The 23,084-nt window shown below is 38.9% G+C and overlaps 1 protein-coding gene across 3 annotated transcripts in view; it reads left to right on the forward strand.

Moving 5' to 3' along the window:
- Positions 1-23,084, forward strand: part of LOC149066851 (homeobox protein cut-like) — a 179,534-nt gene that overhangs the window by 111,573 nt on the left and 44,877 nt on the right. For all 3 annotated transcript variants that reach the window (XM_089253180.1, XM_089253181.1, XM_089253182.1), the window contains one exon: positions 8,206-8,251. In XM_089253180.1, the coding sequence (XP_089109306.1) occupies positions 8,206-8,251 (46 nt within the window). The remainder of the gene's footprint in view (positions 1-8,205; positions 8,252-23,084) is intronic.

Here is a 23,084-nt window from a genome sequence, read left to right on the forward strand (position 1 = left end):
GCTATAACTTTTCACGTGGATTGATTATTTTTTAATTATGTTACTTTATTATTATTATTATTTACTTTTTGTGCTCGAAAATTAACCCAACAATGATTGTGTCCACCAGTATGGATGGACACAACGATCCCTCGGATGGATTTTCTTTGTTTTACGCAATGTAAGTTTATTGATGCGATGAATAAAATTGAAATTGAACTGATAACGAATTGCGCAGCTGGGAGTCAAACACTAGATGGACGAATGCATTGTGCAATTTCATGCTGATTGAGCAGCTAGCTGTAAGTCGGCAAACATCCAAACGCGAGATGGGCGAAGGTAATGTGCGAGATTTCGCGCTGTGACTTCTGACGTGGATTGGAAGCAGATTGTGCGAGTCTGTGAAATTCAAACAATGGACAAAAAGAATAGTATGATTTTACGCTATAACTTTTCACATGGATTCAGAAGGTAAATGTTTGATATAAATCTCTCTTTTGTCCTAAGAAAAGATTCTTCGCATCGAATCATGGGCATTTGAGACTAGTACTACCCTTTTTTATAGTTGATGGCTGAATAATCAAAACGAGAGAATGTCCATGTTTTCAGTTTCAACGTATATTTTTTTCATTTTATTCATGTAACGAATGGGTGTTATATGCACGGGACTATCACACTGACTCTTCGGAGCCATTCTTTTAATGGTCAAGTCACAGATACCTCTTCCTCAACGTGGATGACATGATTCAAGGCTTGAAAAAATGTTCTTTATGGTATAATTTTACACCCCCTGGGCCATATAACAGCCGAAAATTTCCCCCATTACAGACCGATAATAGTTTTCTTATTGCTTTCTTTCATGTAGAACGAGATCCGCCTTTTTCTTTCCATGTTTCATGTCTGTGTGACTGATGGCGATCAGTCATCTGGAGTATTAACACAAGAATGTGAATGTGTTTGTGTCATCACATAATCAATGATTATGATTCGGAATGTTCAAAAAGGAAAAAGAAAAAACTGTGTTCCGATATGTCATTTCGTATGGTTCAAAAGATGCACTAAGATGATGATGACGGTTCTTTTAGTGTGTCATTATGTCATCAGCGGAATCCAGATGTCTTAGGTGACGTCTCATAGATAACGACGTTTGAAAATTTCGACGTGATATGGGAGTAGCTGGCGATTTTTCGATGTGCAGCCACTGCCATTTTATGCAAACGATGAATGACTAAATCACAACTTACGGTTTAATCGTCGATTCAAATCAACCAGACGAAGCGGAAGATTTTGGCTGACCAATCACTGGCCCAGTGGCCATTGCGCCAAAGACATAATTAACAAAGTTGCTAGCGCCACTCTCATCTAACCTCAATGGACGATATATTTATACATACTTATATCACTTCAGCACAATTTTAGTATGGACGAAAATGGAAGAATCCTAATTTTATGTTCTTTTAGTTTGATGGAACCACATAGAAATCTGCCTACCTAGCCTATATAAGGTCACTCTTTAGTCGGATTTGCATTGCCTTTAGAAGTGTGACACTACCAATGAAGGCATAAAATCAGCATTGGATTATTCGTTTACTTTCATGGTAAAATCGTGTGCATAAAATAGCGTATATACCAAGTTTCAATGGACAAAGTCCACCAGAACGGGTGCTGCATAGGTCTGAGTAGTGTAAGTATACCGACGGGGGCTACGTTGATCTGAGCAGTGTGAGTATACTGAAACTACTCAGATCTCTGTTGCGTCCGTTCTGGTGGACGCATTCTATTGAAACTTGGTATATACAATAAAAATGCAATAAAAAGCGCCACTTTTCACGTAGTGGTAAAGAATTGAACTATTTTTTATTGCATAAATCTCTTTTTCATGATCTCATTGAGATATCCTGAAAATTTGGCTGTGTTCGGACGAGTAGTTTTTGAGAGAAACTATTCTGAAGTACGGGAACTTTAATTATAATCACCCTGTGTTTTCCTGGGAAGGAGCGGTAAGGCCACGAGACAAATTAATTTGGGACACTCTGCACTATTGTTATATACAATTATATAATAATATAGCCCCATAATTTTCAAATCTTTCTATTCTGTATGGAAAGTTTTATTTGATATTCTGAGATCTGATCACTGCCTGGCAACCGAGTAGTTAGAGTGCAAACTGACCAGTCTGGATTCGAAACCGGGATTGACTTAAATGAATAATGAGTTAGAAATTGGTTTTGCACTATCGGTAATGCTGTTATTGGCATTTACTCACATGATGTGAGGCAGAAAATTTCAAATAAGTATTCCCGATCCCTACGATGGCTTTACAATCATAATCTTTAAGAATATTCGGGACATGGGTTTCAAATTTCGCTTTTGAATTATGGTTAGATATGACTTTAAAAATGGCTCTTTAAGCCTAAGTTTTGTGCGTTGACCTCCTGGCTGCTGGGTGAGGGGCATGGCCCCCACATCCTGTAGCGGGGCCCATAGGCTGGGATCTTTTGCGGGTCCCTGGGTCAGACTTTTAACGGGCCCCCTTCTGTAGTTAATTTGTAGCGTGAAAAAGTAAAAAAATTATGATAACCGTCCCGGGCCCCAGGGCTAGAGCCCTGTCAGCCGCCCCCCCCCCCCATGTGGGGGGCCATGGTGAGGGGGCTCTGGTGAAATGAAGATTCTTTTTTTTAGGGACAACATGACAAATTAGTGGAAATTAATTTGTCATGTTGTAATTGTCATTCATTAATAAATGTTTAGTTTATTATCATTAGAGCCCGTATTATACGCAAATGCATACAGAGGCGGATTTGACGGCAGGCGCACCGGGGCCACGACTTCTAAAGGGCCCCGAAAAACACAAACTTCACTTTTTTTTTCTAATTTAAGGGGCCCAATATTTTCTTTTCCGCGCGGGGCCTCGACCGACTTTACTCCGCCACTGAATGCATATGTGCATATGCACTTGCATATTTTAACCTTCTTTTAGCATTAATGCATGCAAATGCATAAAATCAAAGAATTTTCAGAATAAGTGCATATTTTTGCAAGTTTATTTAAGCGTATAATCACTTTTTTTTAAATAATTTTTCAAATAAATATCGCTAATAATGCAATGAAATATCTCTTTTGCGGTCACCGGCGTTACAAAAGAAATTCGTTCGTAAAAGAGGGGTGACCGTTGATCAGGGGTTTGAGAAATGCAAAAGGGGGGGGGGGAATATTATTTGACCGAAAAAGAAGAGTGCCTGCATCTGAAGGGCAGTCCGTTAAGAGAGGGTTTTACTGTGTATTATATAATATCGGTCTTCAGCGGTCTTATTGAGCAGCTACAACAGACAAGAAATTAAAAATGCCTAAATAAAAAATATGTAAGAAGTTTCTTCTTTCATATGCAGTACAGTCAAACCTCGTTAGTGCGTCACCCGGTTAACACATCACTCCGAATCACTTTTTTTGGAAGTCCCAATTATTCTCAGGCAGGAATTGGCACAGCTATGGCTTACTCCGTTTAACGAGTCACTCCGCTTATCAAGTCATATTTTTGCTCTCCCAAGAGTGACTCATTAACGAGGTTGGACTGTATATGCATATGTAGGGATATTTTTTGTAAATAAGTATGCACTATTTATTTTTGAAAGTATATCTGCTTTTTTTTGCATGGGGATTATTTTAAATGTATATTTTCTCGTTTTTGGCTATTTTTGACTTTTTCGGGATTTTTTTGGCGTATATATTGGGTTTTTAATGCATATTTTAGTATTTTAAGTGCATATTTGGGATTTTAAGTGCATATTTGCCATTTTAAGCGCATATTTGGCATTTTAAGCGCATATTTGGCATTTTAAGTGCATATTTGGCATTTTAAGTGCATATTTGGCATTTTAAGTGCATATTTGGCATTTTAAGTGCATATTTGGCATTTGGCATTTTAAGTGCATATTTGGCATTTGGCATTTTAAGTGCATATTTGGTATTTTAAGTGCATATTTGGCATTTTAAGTGCATATTTGGTATTTTAAGTGCATATTTGGTATTTTAAGTGCATATTTGGCATTTTAAGTGCATATTTGGCATTTGGCATTTCAAGTGCATATTTGGCATTTGGCATTTCGAGTGCATATTTGGCATTTGGCATTTTTAGTGCATATTTGGCATTTTAAGTGCATATTTGCCATTTTAAGTGCATATTTGCCATTTTAAGTGCATATTTGCCATTTTAAGTGCATATTTGCCATTTTAAGTGCATATTTGCCATTTTAAGTGCATATTTGCCATTTTAAGTGTATATTTGCATATCTAGAGCAGCGGTGTCTAGTAGCACGCGGAGCCCTTGGGCTCCGCGCCCACTCGAGAATAATAAAATAAATCAATAAATTTGATAAACAAACAAAAAAAAAAGAGGCTTAAAGGGTACCGCCATATAAATAATATACTAAAAAGGGCTCCTCGAGTTAAACAGGGCTCCGGCAGAGAAATTATTCACTGAAAAGGGCCCCGCGAGTCAGAAAAGGTTGAGAACCGCAGTTCTAAAGCATATTTGGCATTTTAAGTGCATATTTGCATATTCTAGAGCATATTCCGACACTTTCTCAGAGCATATAATCCGGGCTGTAATTATCATTATAGGCCGGAGCCTATTACAATCAAACAATAAACATAAAATTAGGAACATTCACTCTGTGACCCCAAGGGACTAGGGTGCCCTTTCCAGCAGGTCTATATCAATAGTCATCTGTTAGACAAGTTGCAACTGCCGTTTCTTTTTTCAAAAATTAGTTAGGATTTACGGAATGTATTTAAGGCCAGTATTACACTATAAAAGTTTTATAAAAGTTCGTTTATAAAACTTGAAAAATGCAACCAATAGGCCGAACTGTCAAGTTCGCTCGGATGTAACAGATGTGTTTATTGGTTACATTTTTCAAGTTTTATAAAAGAATTTTTATCAAAGTTTTATAGTGTAATACCAGCCTTACTTGAATGTTAACTTCTCTCGCAATATACCGAAATTCACAGAAGTAATTAGGATCACACAAATATACCATATACATCAATGCATCCAGCTTCTCAAGCATCGTAATTATTGAATAATTGCTTCATAATTTGCCTCTCTCTAGGAAATTAATAAATGTTAAAAACCCAAGCTATAGTCGGGATTGCCAAAATAAAGCAGATTGAGTTAGACGAGATATCTCGGGATTATCGCTGTAATACTTATAACCGTCTCATTTCCATATTTCCACCGAAGTGGGGTCATTCAAGTATTACGTCAGCATCGAGGGGGGGGGGGAGTATCGGATTTGCTGACTTTTGATGACAAGGGGAGGGGAAGAGGTTTGAAGGTTGCTTACGTCATCAACCACCCCTTTTTGAAGATATGAAATATTTTAAGCTGCTGACGAAATTTTGCTGACGGGGGGGTCAAAAATGGCTTAAAATCTGTTTACGTAATACTTGAATGGCCTCAGTCGCTCGTACCAGCGCCGCCTATCGGCTTTTTTTAGTTATTTTTTCCTGTCTTAAAAATATTCCCGTGACCTAGCGATGCTAACCCTGCAAACCGTTTTTTTATTTCGGTTATTTTTCCGTTTTTTATGAATTTTTAATGTTTCTACGGACGTTTTGCCCACCCTGTATATAGATTCGTCTCATGATAAGAGTGTGACACTCTGCTCTATTGTTATTAGAGTTAGTACTTGTTATTATTGACCTTATTTCATTGTATGTGTTTCATTAATCCTTGAATGCTTATATCATATGCCACACCGCAGACACAAATTCCATACGTTATTAATGAATAAATCCATGCATAAAATATATCTTTTAGGAAGTTAAGTTATCAATTATGTTTTTGAGTTTTTATATAGGATTGCTATATATAGATTCTAATTTTTTTAACTATTTTTTCCCCACTTTAAATTCCATTTCAGATCATCCTGTATTATAATTCCTAAATAGTTATGGTTATAAACTCTTTCTAGTTCTTGACAATTACATTGTAGGTTCAATTGTCAAAAACAATGGTTATGTATTTTTATATGTATATCAGCTTCTTGATTAATGTTTTTAATTTTTAAGCTTATGTATTTAGCTTTTTGAGTGTTTAGTTTTAGTTTGTTTTTATTTAGCAGGTGTTAATCTTAGGTAAGAGTCCTCTTCAACCCTTTTTTCAAGATCTATCATTTTCTGAATCTACAACATATAGACTTGTACCATTTGCGAATGTGAGATTAATTTACGGTTAACTTTATTTTTAAAAAAAATTTATTAATCTTATTGTAAAAAGATTAATTGAACTAAATTTGTATTGGACACCATTGCCAGATTTTCTGATTGATTTAGGGTCATTCTTCTTAATCCGAAATTTCTCTCTGGTTTTTCATCAGTTTCATTGTCGTTTCTGTTGTTTTCTTCACCGGTTTGATTTCTTTTTCTCCAGCGACTTATTTTGTTACTTCTTTTACGGTAGTGGTTAAATTTCTGTTCATCGTGGTGGCATTTTGTCCATCTTCAGTGGTGTTATATAACAAATCAAATCAGTTCTTCAGCTCTAACTGGAATTCACGCACATCGATGTTCTTGAATATTTGTCATATCGATGATACAGTTTTTTGTATTTTTGATAAATTTTGCTCATTCTTTCCATTCTAGTGTTAAACATTATTCTAAATCTCACCAGTCGGTGATCGCTTTCTGTATTGAATTTGTTGAGAACACTGCAGTCTTGGATTCTTAGTATTGCTTATTTCTTGCTTCTTATTAGATAGGATGTAGTCGATCTCGTTTTTTGTTCCAGTTGGGCTTCTCCAGGTCCATTTTCTTTGAGGTTTCTTCTTAAAAAAACGAATTCATGATGCATAACTGTTCGCTTTCTGCGAATTCGACGAGTCTGTTTCATCCGTCGTTTCGTACACCGTGACCATAACTTTTGACAGAGCTTTCACCATTTCTTCTCTCTCCAATTCTAGCATTGAAGTCACCCATTACTATTTTGATATATGATGGTTTCCTTTATACTGTGCATCTCCGTCTAATTCTTCATAAAAGTCTTCTACTTCTTCAGAATAGCTTGTTGTTGGTGCATAGACTTGAATTATCTGTTTCCAGTATCTGCTTGATATTTGTATAACCAATTTTCCAACTCTATCAGATGTGTTATCTTACTCAGCGATGATTTTTTCCACTTTTAATGAAGGAGAAATATTCTGGTACTGTTTAAATAAATATATATCATTAAAATTACGAAATGTATATGTAAATAAAGGGATTTTTTGGATGGTATATAATATTTTAAAGCACATTCTTAAGGTGAAATATTCCTATATTTGTGTTATACAGTGTGCATAGCTAACACCTCTTGCTGCAAATTACTGGTGAACCGTTCATCCAAGAGGCATACTTCCAAATAACAAGCGGACTCCAGATACGTTATTCTTATTGTAAAGGGTTATTGTGCAGTTATTAAAATAAACATATTTTTTGGTAAGCACACCCTGTGCTCAAAAACCAAATTATAAAGTTGTTGCCATGTCTCTTCTGAGAACAAAAAAAAAACTTTACACGTTTCTAGGTGCAATATTCCCTGAGATATTTGAATTGCAAAATTGCAGAAAAGGTGGCAAAGAACAGCATAAACTAATGGACAACGCTTTTTTTCCCAACATTCCTCCGTTCCTCCGTTCTTTGAATACAACTATCTTCGCAAATACAGTCGAATCCCGTAATAACGAACTCCAAGAGACCGAAGAAATCACTTCGTTACAACGAAATTTCGTTATAATGGAATTCCAGGTTTTTGCATTGCTCCTATGTAAACTTATCTGGGGGAATTGAAAAAGTGTTCGTTAAAACAAGATTTTCGCTATAACGGTTTTCGTTAAAACGGGATTCGACTGTATTGCTCTTAGACACGTGTTTTTTTTTTTTGTCTTTTTTTGGTCTTAGGAGGAACAGGGTAACAACTTTTTATCTAGGTTTTTGAGCACAGGCTGTGATTATAAAAAGTTAATTTCTTTTACTTTAATAACTATACAACCCCTTTCAATATGAATGACGTATGTGAGGTCCACCCGTTATTTGGATACTTTTTCTAATCGGAGGTATTCCTCTAGGTTCAACTTTTCGCCAGTAAATCTTTGCGGTTCGAGAAGTTAGCTATGCACCCTGTATAATATTTAGCCTTATATTATGCTTATATATTTCAAATTTACTAGTATTATTTTAATATTTCAGAGTGGAATCGTCCTCTTCGAATGCTGCGGACGTGACTTCAACCCACGTGAGTGCTATCATAATTCCAACTATGGCTAACTCTGTGCTTATGATTTTAGAAGTAGACAGATTGCCCAAGCGGGTGTACGGAGGATTCTCTTGAATTCTACAGCTTCTTTCTTCCATTCCTGGTGAACTTTTTATTCATAGAGGGTTTGTAGTAACGTGGGAATACGTGCACGTAAAATAAGGAACGTTTTTTTTGTTAATTTGGTTTGGTACTTTTTTGGAGTTTCACAATTGGCGTCGTGGATCTTGAGCGGAATGTAAGAGAGAAGAGGAGGGATCAGGGGTAGTTTAACCCTTTAAGCGGTTTTTAAAATTTTCCGTATATCAGCATTATAACTGACCGGTGGAAATCGCTAAACCTTCTAGAAAAATTGCCGCCTATGTGAGAGCTGATAAATACTTTCTTTCCTCTCAACACAAAATGCTAATAATAATATCTTCCTCCTTCTGTAATTAAACTTTGAACAGAAGCTGACTCTGCAAATTGCAAAACTGCAATTTGGCAGTTGGGGGGTGGAAAATATGTTTGACCTAAAAACAACTTCAACGCTGTCCCTGGACTTGGGGTTGCCGAAATGAGAAAGTTTTAAAAACCCAAGATATAGTCGGGATTGCCAAAATAAAGCAGATTGAGTTAGACGAGATATCTCGGGATTATCGCTGTAAGGGTTAAGACATTTTATAATATGCATAGTAATCTAACCCAGTTTTATTAAATTTATACGGAGTTGTGGACGACTTTCGCCGTAGCAAAAAGCCTCTAACACACTTCGTCTATTTAAATAGTGCAGGAAGTTAAATTTGAAGAGAGTGATCAAGAAAATTATACTTGAATGCGGAAAGGGCGGCAAAAATTTTTGCGGTCCGTGGGCGTCAAAATCGTAAATCCGCCACTGGAAATGGGGACGAAAGGGTGGCAAGTTCGAAGAGGCGGTAAATTTGAGGAATGAGTTGGTCAAAAAAATTAGTAGAGGCAAAGGAAAGGCGACAAACTTTGCATACCCACTTGTAATTTTACCATAAATCGGCCTCTGTCTTGAGAGCGAAGAGCTAAGTCAATGAGTGACCAAAAAATCAACCCAGAGATAAAAAAAAGAGGGTGTCTGAGCATGAAGAGAGAGTGATCTATAGAATTTTTGAGCATGGGAGTAACTAAATAGTGACCAAGAAAGTTTACTATCATGTGAGTGATCAAAAGAGTCAGCAGAGTACAAGGGACTAGATCAGTGAGCGGCCAAAAGAGTGCCCCACAGAACAAGAGACTAGGTCAGTGAGGGGCCAAAAAATTGACCTAGAGAGTTTGCGAGCATGTGAATAGAAATGAATTACCTTTTGGATGAGACAATACTAGGGTAAGACCAACGTGTGTAGACCCAAAATTTGCAAAAAAAAAAAAGGAACCACGGCTAGTTCGTGGTTCCTTTTTGCAAATTTTGGGTCTACGCATGTTGGCCTTTCCCTAGTAGAGCATGTGAATATCCAAAATTGATCATGTCCAAGTGAGTGTCCAATATAGTGTGTCAGCATGTGAGTGCCCAAAATAGTGTGTGAGCCTATGAATGGCAAAAAGGAATAAGAAGACGAAGAAGTGAGGTAGAGATTGAGGAATCAGGTCAGTGAGCGATCAAAAAAGCAACAAAGAAAGTGCGTAAGCATATGAGTGACCGAAAGAGTGGCAGAAGCGGGCTATAGCAAAGCCTCCAACATACCACCTCTACCTATTGTGTGTGATTTCGCATTATAATTTTTTCATGTGGATTCGGAGGATGATGTTTGGGTGAAAAATCTCCCTTGTCCCAAGAAACGATTGTCAACATCGAACCATCATTTCACGATACAAGTGATTCCGGAGAGAACATTTTATAGAAAAGATTAGATCCTAGCATCGAAAGCTCTGATTTCTCACTCTCTTGCTCTGTGAGCTGGAGCGTTGCCATGTGTTGAGCCTTGTCTTTGTGCAAAGTTTTTAGAGTGCTCCAATCGCGACGGCTTTAGAAAAATGATAAACATTCACCCCTTGTCATAATTTAGTTCACATTTTTGAAGTATTCTGTTCTCAAACTTCTCAAACGTTTTTTGGCATCATCTGACTCTAAATGCCTTCTGCCCCGTCTAGAGAGAAATCAGACAGACAGTCATAGTAAACAAATATTCTTCACGTGAAAAATAATCTTATAGAGTGGTGTGGCAAGTCAACTTTGCCAAGTTATTCTCTGTGCAAGTCAAAACAACTGTGCCAAGAATGCCAAGAAAGTCTTTTTAATCTATCTGTATGCTAAGTGTTTGGCGTGCAGTAAGTATATTCACAGTGGCCGTGTTGATTAGAAGGAATCTATCAGCATAGAAATCATTGCCATTTGAAAAATGTCATGTCTGGAAATGATAACCTGATGTAGACTATTATTTTCCAATGTTTGAATTGGAGGTACAGAAGCCTCTCGTTCATATTTTAAATACACATCGCTTATGTATTTCTGAGGGAGGGGTTTAAGAAAACCTCTTACGTATTTGTTGGCGGATAAGAAAACCCCTCATGCTTTTCCAAAGATATCCGAGGCTCTTGCGAATTTCCAGAGGTTCAGAAGTGTCGTAAAAATTTCTATCACACACTTCTAGCTCATTTCTATATATTTCCGAGCTTACGCATTTTTAGGGATACAGAAGTCTTGTACACACTTCTAGAGTTTGCAGAAGTCTCGTATGCATTTCCAGGGCTCGGGAGTTTCGTATACACACTTTTAGGGGTACAGAAGTCGTGAACACATTTCTAGAGGTGCACAGCACACACATCTCTTGCGAATTTCTAGAAATAAAGCCATAAACGCATTACACATTTTTTTTAGGGATAGAAGTGTTTTGCGCATTTCTGAGATACAGAAGTGCTTTACGTATTTTTCGGGATACAAGAAGCCTCTTATACATTTCTAGGGGATACAGAAGCTTCGTAAACATTTCTAGAGAAGCACAACACACTCCTCTTTTGGGCATTTCTAGGGGTAGGGGGAGGAGGGGTATACAATCCTCCTACGTATTTCTATGTGATGTACAGAATCCGCGTTTCTTATAAATTTCTAAGAGGGAATTCAAGCCCATGATGTCTTTTCAGGGGGGAAACTTCAACCATAAAAGTTTGCATTCACCTTTTATGAGTGTAGTATCGGACAAGAATAAGTCAAAATGGCATCAAATGAAGCATCGCAATCAGGGTTAAAAAACAAAAACAAATTGGAAGTGATATTTTCCGGGGAATTAGAAGCAGCGACGCCATCGGGAACTAGAAGAGGAATATATTTTTTTTTTTTGGAAAAAACCGAAACTCTTTCCTGTCCACACACACACATCTCCTGCAGATCTCCACAGAGCTCTCTCTCTCTCTCTCTCTCTCTGCCCACTCTCATTCTTTCCGTTTGACGCCGTTCGCACACTTGTTGCAGACATGGGTGGGATCGGGATGGATGCTGCTTATCTCCGTTGCCACAGGCACTGGAACAGCCTTAGGAAAATATAGATTTGCTTTATGGGGCATATGCTTCCCTCTCCCCCCCCCCCCCACTTTTTACTCTTTTTCCTATGTTACAGCATCGGAAAAGAGAGAGAGAGCACAAGAATCCTTTTAATTTAAGGAAAACGGGGTAGAGAACTCTCTCTCTCTCTCTAGGCATCCCTTTTGCTCCCACACATCACGTCCATCCTTTTCTCTGTCTCCCAAAACCATTGCCATGTGAGTGCGTTTTGGGTGTAGTATGCTCAACGCCCTCTCCTACCGCCGCCACTGCGACACGTCCAGGTTTCAAATCAACCGGGCAGAAAATTGTTAACGGGCTCACCCCCCCCCGCCCACCTTTCCCACTCTCCCTTGCAACGTGGGAAGATAGTAGTGGTGTTGCGGGCCTGCTGACGTAACGCGTGTTGGCGGTGGTAGCGATGGTGGTAGTCGTGAAAGCACCACAGTGTAAAAGAGGTGGGTTTTCGCGACCGTCGTCTTTGCTTATCTAGCAAGTCAGGCCCATCCCGCCGCAGACCATCACAATTTAGAACCTACACTCGGTTTGTTTCTCTCTCGTTTCTCCATTTTCCTTGTATATATATATACACGCACATATACATTTTCCTAAAAGAGCCAAAACCCCTTCGCCTTTGGCCACCGAGAAACGCAGTGGTGAGCAAGGAATGAACGCTCCACTGCTTTATACTCCACGCATGCATCCATACTTACTTACATAGGACAAAACAGGCCAGGACGAGCCTGCCCACCACTAGATGGATGGCGGAAAGGACGTGGTGGCCGTCCACGACCGAATAGAACTTACATCCACACACCCTACCAACCCTTTATTCGCAGAAATTTTCTTCCATCATGCCACCATCACCGCCACCGTTTGCGACCCCTCCTCTCTCCCTGTATATCTATCCGTCTCCAGAAAGCGAGAGGGAGAGACCACCGACGGAATGTCGCCACCGACCGCATGACGACAAGTCAATAATTATGACCACATACACACATTAATTTTGGAATGCGCGAGCCTTCTCTCTCTCTCTCTCTCCTCGTAATACATCCAAGAAGACTCTTGATGATTCCATGGTAGTGCCGTGGGGGTTAAAGAGGTGCATCAGTAGCGGTCTGGTCTCCTCTCTCTCTGTAGCGTGTGTATATATACAGCGGCATGGGCGCTCGGTAGCCTGTTTATATGCATCCCCCATGAAACGAGTTTCAGGGAGGGGACTAGAGGGGAAAGGGAAGCGCAACTCCCTCTATCCTTCTCTGTAGGAAGTAAAAGCCTCCTTCACACGGAAATTTCCAGACCGGTTTCCTTCTGCCGATGGTCTTTTGAACTTCATCAAAGCGACTCATTTCCTATCTGTGTCGCCATCTGTCAACAGGGTTGAGCATTATTTCTCCTCCTTTCTATCTCTTCCTCCTCAAAATGTCTCTTATTAATAAAAGTTCTTCCGTCCTTTCTTTTTGTTGTTGTTGTTGCTGTCAAAGCCGTTTATTGGTTCGCATCTGGCGCAATAATGGTGCGTGCGTGCGTGCGTGCGTGTGCGTGAGGCCTTTAATGACAAGAATGTGCTTGTGGAAGAATAGACAAATGAAGAATATCCCAAATGGATCTTTGTCGTCGTCCTCTCATTTCCTTAGTCCTAAATACGAGTAATAATTGGCGTATATACATCATTACCGAAGAATCCTTTCTCCTTTTCGGTATTATATCATCAGTGACTTCTTCATGGTGGCGGCGGTGGTAGTGGTTATTATTGCTTAATGATGAGGTAATAAAAGATCGCATTCCAGTTCTCCCACGCGTGTGCGTATTCTTCTTATTCTTCAGATGACGCGTAGTCCCTTTTTTTTTTCTTGTCCAGAAAAGAATACATCAACTCCGATCGTGGTCGTTGGAGATAATACGGACATAATGGGGTTATCGTCAAGTGGCCGCTTTTAGTGATAATAATGATAATGGCTGGTAACCCACAATGATGCCAAAACCCTTCCCCTTTTTTCCATTTTGTTGTCGTCTAATAATGAACATTGAATGCCTTTAAATGGCATCGATATCATGAATTGATATTTCAATTTCTGATGATTGACATAGAGATAATATGGTCTTATATTATCTACCTTTTAAATTGACCGGTTAGCTGTAATTTTAGGAGTCATGGATGGATTTTCGGATTCCTTAGCAAGAAACTGGAACCTAGGGTGCCAGTTAATTGGTCAGATAGCTGTAATTTTAGGGGTCGTGCGCAGGGCCATCTTAAGAATATCACGGGCCCTCGGGCTAAGTGATTTTTCTGAGGCCTCTCTGTAAATTCTCAAAAAATTCAACTACTCTTTTTTCTGAAACCCCACTTCTCTTGAGGCCCCGGGCCGTGCCTCGGTGGGCATGTGCGTTAAGACGGTTATGGGAGTGCATTGGTGTTCGAATGCCTTAACAGAAACGGGAACCTAGGGATGCCAATTAATTAGTCAGATAGCTTTAGGGGTCGTCTTTGATGTTTGGATGTCTTAACAGGAAACGGAAACATAGGGTATCAATAAATTGGTCAGATGGCTGTAATTTTAGGGGGAGGTTCGTGCATTGATGTTCGGATACCTACGGGAGCCTAGGGTGCCAATTATTTAGTCAGATAGTTGTAATTTTACGGGTCGTGCATTGATGTTCGGGTTCCTTAACAGAAACGGGAACCATTGGGTGCCAACTAATTGGTCAGATAACTGTAATTTTAGCGATTGTGCGTAGATTTTCGGATGCATTAGAATAGTGTTTCCCAACCGTATTTTCGATGTCGCTGCCTCTTTTAATGAAGGAATGCTCTGTGAACTCCCTCCTGTATCGTCAGAAGGTCGATTTCAACGACGCCCTCCCATAAAATTCAAAATATACTGTTTCTATTAATTTTCATATCACAAAAAATTGGAACCTAAGGTACCAATTAGTTAGTCAGATAGCGGTAACTTTGGGGGGGGGGCCATGCATGGACATTCGGACGCCTTAAGAGAAACCGTAACCTAGGGCATCAATTAAGTAGTTAGATACTTGTAGTTTTTGGGGTGAGGGGTTATATCTGGATATCCGAACGCTTTAGGAGAAACAAGAAATAGCTTAGAGTTGCTTGAAAAATAGCTGAACGATGTGAGAAAAATAGTTGGAAATCACTTGAAAAAAAAAAGTCTAGAAATTGCTTGAAAAACCGAAATCCGGAAATTGTTTGGATGAGTATATTCGGATATTGTGTGAAAAAAATAGGTAGAAATTTCATGAAAAACAAAAGTAGGTGGAAATCGCTTGAAAAAAAAAAAACAACCGAAAATTGTGAGAATATCCACTGAAAATTTCTTGGAGAAAAAAAAAACAGCTGGAAATTGCCGTGAATAAAATAATTGAGAATTGCGCTTGAAAAAATAATCGAAAATTGTGAGAAAAATTGTTGGCGATGGATTAAAACAAATTGCTGAAAACTGGGGAAGGGGGATATCTGGAAATTTCTTTAAAAAATACCTGGAAATTTCTTTAAAAAATACCTGGAAATTTCTTTAAAAATACCTGGAAATTTCTTTAAAAAATACCTGGAAATAGCTTGAAAAATGTAGCTGAAAATTGGGGGAAAGTATCTGGAAATTGCTTTTAAAAATACCTGGAAATTGCTTCAAAAAATGCCTGGAAATTACTTTAAAAAAATACCTTGGAATAGCTTGAAAAAATATAGCTTAAAATTGGGGGAAAAATATCTGGAAATTGCTTTTAAAGCAAACCTGGAAAAATATAGCTGAAAATTAGGAGAAAAATAGCTGAAAGTTGAAAAAAAAGAAGCCGAAAGTTGAGAGAAAAATTGCTGAAAATTTCTTGAAAAAAACGTAGCTGTAAACTTGCCGCGAGAAAAATAGCTAAAGGTTGCGCGCGTGATTAAAAAAAAAAATTGCTAAAAGTTGGGAGAAAATTTCTCTCTTGAAAAAGGCATAGCTGAAAATTGCTCGAAAAAAAATTGCTGAAAAAGTTGGAAGCAAAAATGCAATATACTCCGTAAACAAAAAAAAGCTATACGTAAAATCTTAAACGTTCTTTCAAAGCCCGAAAACATAAGAAAGGAAAAACTTTCATTGACGGATATCCTCAAAAACCGCTCTAAATGACTATTATAAGCACACTAAAACTAACCGCTAAAAACCTGATATTATTTTACCCAACTGAATATCTCAAAAAATTAGCGTTATAATTCGGCTCGGAGAAATAATACTTCTCAAAACCTCGAGTGCTTAACACTAAGTACTCAACGAACGCTGACTGCAGCAAAACCTCATCTCTCTCTCCTTTCAATACGAAGACCGACTCAATCCAAGAGAAAGATAGCTTAATAAAGCGTAAAACACTTTTCAACACAATGAATTTTCCTCTTGGAGACTTTAAACCGGGGCGCTTAAAAGTAAAAATTTACATCGGTAACAACCACTCACGCGCTTAAGCTACAAATTTTGACTTATTCTCTCCGGACTCTCGAGGGGGGGAACAGGAAAAGCCTTACACACTTACATTTGCTAACCTCACCCTTCTTACATTGTAATTTCTCACACAATACATCCTTCGGTATCCTCTCACACACATTTATTCTTCAAGGGTCTCCCTACCAACGCATACCGTTTTAAAATCTCCGTCATCATCACAACCCACCCCAGTGCAAAGATTGTGCAGCAACCCACCCTGCCAACTGCCCCTGTTGCAACAACTACGTGACGGTGAGATTGGAAAGTGTTAAGAGCGGGGGTGGGTATATATTTATATTGTATGGGTATATTGCTGATGTTGTTAGCTTTTAATCGTTGAGCAAATGAAGCCTTCCTGAGAAACCACCTCAACAATTTGCTTCCACACACAACCCTTTTCTTCACTAGCGAGAGGGGGAAGTAGTATAATGGTATAGATGGAAGAGAGCGTAGGGGGTCTTCGTCGTTGGGTTTAGTATGCGTATGTACCAAGTTGAAAGAATACCGTGGTGTTGTTCCACTGGTTCTCTCTCTACCCTCTTCATCTATCCATCCATTGCCCGTCTTTTCAATTCTCGTTGTTGTATAAAGAGCACGAGTATGGATGGATGGATGGGAAAAGAGGGCAATACAGAATCTCTCTCTCTCTCGGTTGGGCATTCTGGCTTTTGCTGCGAGAGAGAGAGAGAGAGAGAGAGGACACCCCCGCGAATACTAATTGCATTAGTCGGCATTAAGCGGCATAATCAAGAAATAGGGCTCGTAACTACCCCATCAATGCCAGCGGCCGCCCGCTTCGCCCATTAATTCGGGCAATAAAGGGTTGTATGTATGTATGTTACGTGCGTACGTACGTGTGTTGGTGCTCTCTTTTGCTCTCTCTCTCTCTCTCTCGCTCGCTCGCGACTGTGGGTATCCTCGACTGGGTTAGGCAGCGAGTTAAGCAGCAGCAGCAGCAGCATTCGAGCAAGACAGCGCTCGTGTGCGTGCGTGTGTGTGTGTACAAGAGTGGTAGAGAGATGGTGCTGCTGCCGCTGATGCTGGGCCCTGCCTAGAGTGGATGAGGATGGAGACGACGATGCTCCGATTCTCTTCTTCCACCACTTCTGCAGTCATCTCTCTCTCTCTCAGTCCACCATACCATCCTCACGTCGTCGGGGCGAAAAACCCTCATCTCTCGCATACCTACCCCATATTCTCTAATTAGGCCAAGCCGCCTATATTCGTTGTAAAAGAGAAACGAGAGGCTAGATGATCACTGTGTTGGCCAACCCTTTTCCACTCTCTCTCTCTCTCTCCTTTCTCGCGACGACTTCATTTGTTGGTGGTTCAACCGGGCGAGAGGAAAAGCAAAGATCTAGAATGGCAGAGGGAAATGGAAGGGTTTTAGCAAGAGAGAGAGAGAGAGAGTCAAGTCTCTCTCTCTCTCTCTCTGTTGTACCAGAAGAGGAACGAAACACCCAAAAGCCAATTCTCATTGCTGCCGCTGCTGCTCTGGTCTGTTGTAATTGCTGAGGCAACCGATCTTTTCCTCTGCCTCCCCCCGTGCCCAACCCTTTTACCCCCCAATGGTCTTTCTTGTAAAAGCTGGAATCTCTCTTTGCATCGGTGGATCGCGTAATGGAGCGGCAGTTGGCAATGAGAACATATCAAAACTGACGGCTGCAGATACATTACCAACGAGACCGTAATACTCACAATTAAACTCACAACAAGAGATACGCGTTTATATGTGTGTAATCTTTTGCCATCTAGTAATCCTTACCTGTGATTGGTCCGTTACCCCGTCGTATTTATTTCACTTAAATAATATTTCGGTCTAGAAATGTTCACAAATTTTTGGGAATTAATTTTCAGATATTTTTCTTTGGAAATAAATTTTGGTTTTTGTTTTACTGAGTTTTTTTTTTACAAATTTTAAAAGATTTAATTTTTTACTGGGTTTTAAAATTATTAAGAACGCGAAAATTTAATTTTTTTTAATAAATTTCATAAATTTTCATCAACATGAAAAATTTATTTTTTGTTGAATTTTTTCGAAAGTGAAAAATTTTTTCTTTCACTAGAGATTGAAAAAAAATTGATATAACGTAAAAAAATTCGGTTTTTTTCTCTTTTTTACGATTTTTTGGAACATGAAAATTTCATTATTTTTCTGGATTTTAGAAATTTTTGGAATGTGAAAAAAAAAAAATTTCTCAAATTTATCAATTTTTGGAGAATTTAAATTACACTCACAACAAGAGATACGCGTTTATTACGTGCGTAATCTTTAGCCGTCTATTAAATCCTTACCTGTGGTTGGTACGTTATCCAGTCGTATTTACTTCACTGAAATAACTTACCTGTCTAGGAATGCTCAAATTTTCGGAAAGTAATTTAGATATTTCTCTTCGGAAATAAATTTTGGTTTTACTGAATTTCACAGACTTTGAAATTTTAAATTTTTTTTACTGGATTTTCGAATTATTACGAACGGTAAAAATTACATCAAAAAAAAAATTTAATTTTATCTTCAAATTTAGTGAAAATTTGTGACAGTGATTTTATAATTTACTAGCTTTTACCCGCGGCTTCGCTCGCGTGGATTTGGTAATCTGAAAATTTCTCGAGGATGATTCGGCTCTATAGTATTTGAACCTATTGGGGGTTGAAATTTCAGAAATCTCGTCTTATAGTGGGTGTCTACATCATGAAATATAATACTGTGACCAAATTTCATATTTATAGTTTCAGCGGTTACAGTTTGGTGCTGTGATTGCCCCATATGACTAATTTGAAAATTTCTTCTGTCCGGTTGTTGTTCGAAATTCCTTTGTTGTATTGTTGGATTCGAAATAAAAGGAACTGAATGAGAATGAATTTTTTGAGAAAGAGAAATAAAGTGATAATTTTTTTGAAACAAGTATTTTTTTCTCGAACGTTGCTTTTTCTCGAACGTTGCTTTTTCAAGGAACTATTTATTAACAATGACTTTTTTTGAAAAATATTTTACCTACAATGAATTTTGCCATTGATCAATTTTCAACAAGGAACTTTCTGAAAATTATTTTTAACTAGGAACTTTCGAATGATTATTTTTCACTAATGACTAAAATTTTTAAACAATAATTCCACGTTTATTATAACAAATTATCAAGAGAAAACCCACGAATTTTTTTCAAACAATTATTTTTCAAGAATTGCTCTTTGAATAATTATTTAGTAACAACAATTGCTCTGCAAACAGTTATTTTCCAAAAAAAAAAAATTGCTTTCAAAACAATCATTTCTAAACAATGGCTTTCCTAACAATTATTTTCCAAAAAACAATTGCTTTCAAAGCAATCATTTCTAAACAATGGCTTTCCTAGCAATTATTTTCCAAAAACAATTGCTTTTAAAGCAATCATTTCTAAACAATGGCTTTCCTAGCAATTATTTTCCCCAACGGCTTTCCAAACAGTCATTTTTCAACAATGACTTTTTAAACAATCAGTTTTCAACAATGACTTTTTAGACAATCAGTTTTCAACAATGACTTTTAAAACAATCAGTTTCCAACAATGAATTTTTAAATAATTAATTTTTCGACAATGACTTTTGAAGCAATGAGCTATTGCTTTTCATCAATCGTTTTCTACAATGCCTTTTCATGTGACTTTTCAGTAATTTCTACAACTAAAAATGACTTTCTTTCATGCCTTGAGTGTCAATCGTTTTTCAACAATTGATCAAATAAAAATTAATTCCCAATGAAGGTTCAAGTAACATTGACTTTTTCCGCTCTACCGATAATGACTTTTTTTTTATAAAACAGTTCAAACAACAATGACATTTTCTGATACTGGCTGGACTAACAATGTCTTTTCAACAATTGAAATAACAACGATTTTTTAACGATCTACTCCTGGGATCCATAGTATTGTAAAAACGGCTTAGAATGAGATAGAATATCAAATGTGACTTACGGCGCCCAGTGGTGGTTGGGCCGGAGGGGGGATGCAATCGCCCCTTTTTTTCATAGGGACACGGAGCAAGGGACATTTGCTCTAGAGCATAGTTTTCCAAACTTTTTTGTTCCATCGCCCCCTTCTTCAGAAATTTTTCTCTCTCATCGCCCCCCAACACAAACAAGCTCATAGAATCCAATGGTATAACCGTAGCTTCCATCGCCCCCTGGACTATTCCATCGCCCACTTTGGGAAACACTGCTCTGGAGCATAGTTTCCCAACCTTTTTTGTCCCATCGCCCCGTTCTTCAGAAATTTTTTCTCCCATCGCCCCCAACGCTATCCAACCCATGGGATCCTATGTTACACCCGTAGCTTCTACCGCCCTCCGGAACATTCCATCGCCCACCAGGGGGCGATATTGCCCACTTTGGGAAACACTGCTCTGGAGCATAGTTTCCCAACCTTTTTTGTCCCATCGCCCCCTTCTTCAGAAATTTGTTTCTCCCATCGCCCCCCAACGCAATCCAACCCATGGGATCCTATGTTACACCCGTAGCTTCTACCGCCCACCGGAACATTCCATCGCCCCCCCCCAGGGGGCGTTAACGCCCACGTTGGGAATCATTGCTCTAGAGGGTTCGATTATCTGTCACGTTTCCAATTGATCCGAGTCGCTTTGAGATAGATGTTGATCATTGATCATTTTTGTCGCACCACGGTCATTTCCTGCACACGAGGGCTAATTAGACCGGGACCTACAATTTATTGCCGATTCCGAACGACAGGCTTGTTGTTATACTCATCGAGAGGTTGGTGCGCTAACCCCTCGATGGGGGAAACTCCCTGCGGTAGCAATTTTTTGCTGCGGTCAAGTCGCCGTTTTTTGTTGTACCCCTGTGCCAGGACGAACCGGGTATCGAACTCGCGACACCTCTAAACATCCTTCGGTACTTTAGGCGAGTATTTTGTCGACCGGGCTACCGCGCCCCTTGAGATAGATGTATTTCTTGTGTCTGTTTTTCAAGGTACAACCAACAAAAATGTGGTAATATATTGCAGTAATATTCTCTTTTCTGAATTTCTGCCCATCACCTATTCTGTGAATTCCTCCGTTCTTTATTCCAAATTTCTGCTTTCCTCTCCGTTTTTTATTTTGGAATTTCTGTCCCCCCCCCCCCCCCCGCACAATAAATTTTTTTCTGAATTACTACCTTGTAATTTTTTTTTCTAAATTTTTGCTTCACTTGATATATTTTAGGAATTTATGACTTGCCATTGTCTTCTTCAAAATTTTTGTCACCCTGATTGTTTCTGAATCTTCCTCTCTCTGAAAATATTTGCATTCTTTGAGAATTTTTTGACTATCTGTTTGAATATGAATTTTCAGAACTCCAGCCCCCCCCCCGGCCTTTTTCCTTATTTCCATCCTTCTATTTTTTTTTAAATTTTTTCCTCTCCTTTGCCGTGTTTTTTTTATAAATTCCAAAAAATTAATTAATTAATTAATTTTTTAAAATTCCATTCAAACCTTCCCACGACGTTCTCTGAATTTCTGCAACCTCCTCCTTCCCATATGTCGTTTCTTGAAGATTTCTGCAACCTCTTCTTCCCGTATACCATTCTTTGAATCTCTGCAACCTCTTCTTCCCGTATACCATTCTCTGAATTTCTACAACCTCCTCCTTCCCATATACCGTTCTCTGAATTTCTGCAACCTCCTCCTTCCCATATACCGTTCTCTGAATTTCTGCAACCTCTTCTTCCCGTATACCATTCTTTGAATTTCTGCAACCTCTTCCTTCCCATATGTCGTTCCTTGAAGATTTCTGCAACCTCTTCTTCCCGTATACCATTCTCTAAATTTCTACAACCTCCTCCTTCCCATATACCGTTCTCTGAATTTCTGCATCCTCTTCTTTTCATATACTGTTCTCCAACTTTCTACAACCTCCCCTTCTCCAAGCGTTCTCTGGATTTCTGCAGCCACTTCTTCCCGTATACCGTTCTTTGAATTTCTGCCTCCTCTTCCCATATACCATTCTCTGAATTTCTACAACCTCTTCCTTCCCATATGTCATTCCCTGAATTTCTGCAACCTGCCCTTCCTATATACCAAAGGTCTTCAATCTTTTTCTAGTTTTCTGTACATCAAAAGAAGATCACTATGACGACAAGTTTGTCATACGAATGCATGGAATCAGGATGATTTCAATCCTTGAATGCAATTTGTACAAGGTGTTCATTTAGAATGTTGATTAAGTGCTCGCGAGCACGAAATCGGACACCAGTATCGAGCACTCTGGGTTCTTCAGGGAGCATCTTGGCGCTCGCGAGCAACGGGTTGAAGATGCCTGCTATACACCGTTCGCTGAATTTCTACAACCTCCCCTTCTCATAACGTTTTCTGAATTTCTGCCTCAATGCTCTTTTTTGAATTTCTGCTTCTTCAACCTACGCTCCCTCTTCCTTTTGCATAGTGCGCAAGATTTTCTGATTCCGAGTCGGCGCCCTCACGGATTGGGTAAAAAACTGAATCCCAGATTTTGGAAAACCGGCCGCATTTTATTCTTACCCTTGTGCAGTGGTTCGTCATGACTCCTAGGGGTGTCACGGTGAGTTGGAGATATTGATGTGTGCATGTCCCCTTCCCCAGCTCACATCCTAGAGCAGGGTCTCTATGCTGGGTTCTTTGGCGGGACTTCAAACCAGAGTTTTCACAGGCTCTTCTATAGTGAATTTATAGCATGAAAAACAAAAAATGATGATAATTGTTTCGGGCTAAAGGGTTAGAGCCCAGTCAGCGCCCCCCCCCCTCTTGGGGACATGGATGTGTGCGCCTATTCGTTGCTTCGAAGAATTCTTTGTTTGACTATTCTGGAGAATCGTGATGAACGTTTACCACAGCAAGGGAGCTG

Source organism: Pholcus phalangioides, unplaced genomic scaffold, assembly GCF_987345545.1.
Source record: "Pholcus phalangioides strain wild (caught in Gottingen) unplaced genomic scaffold, Ppha-v1.0 ptg000032l_1, whole genome shotgun sequence".
Classification (NCBI taxonomy): domain Eukaryota; kingdom Metazoa; phylum Arthropoda; class Arachnida; order Araneae; family Pholcidae; genus Pholcus; species Pholcus phalangioides.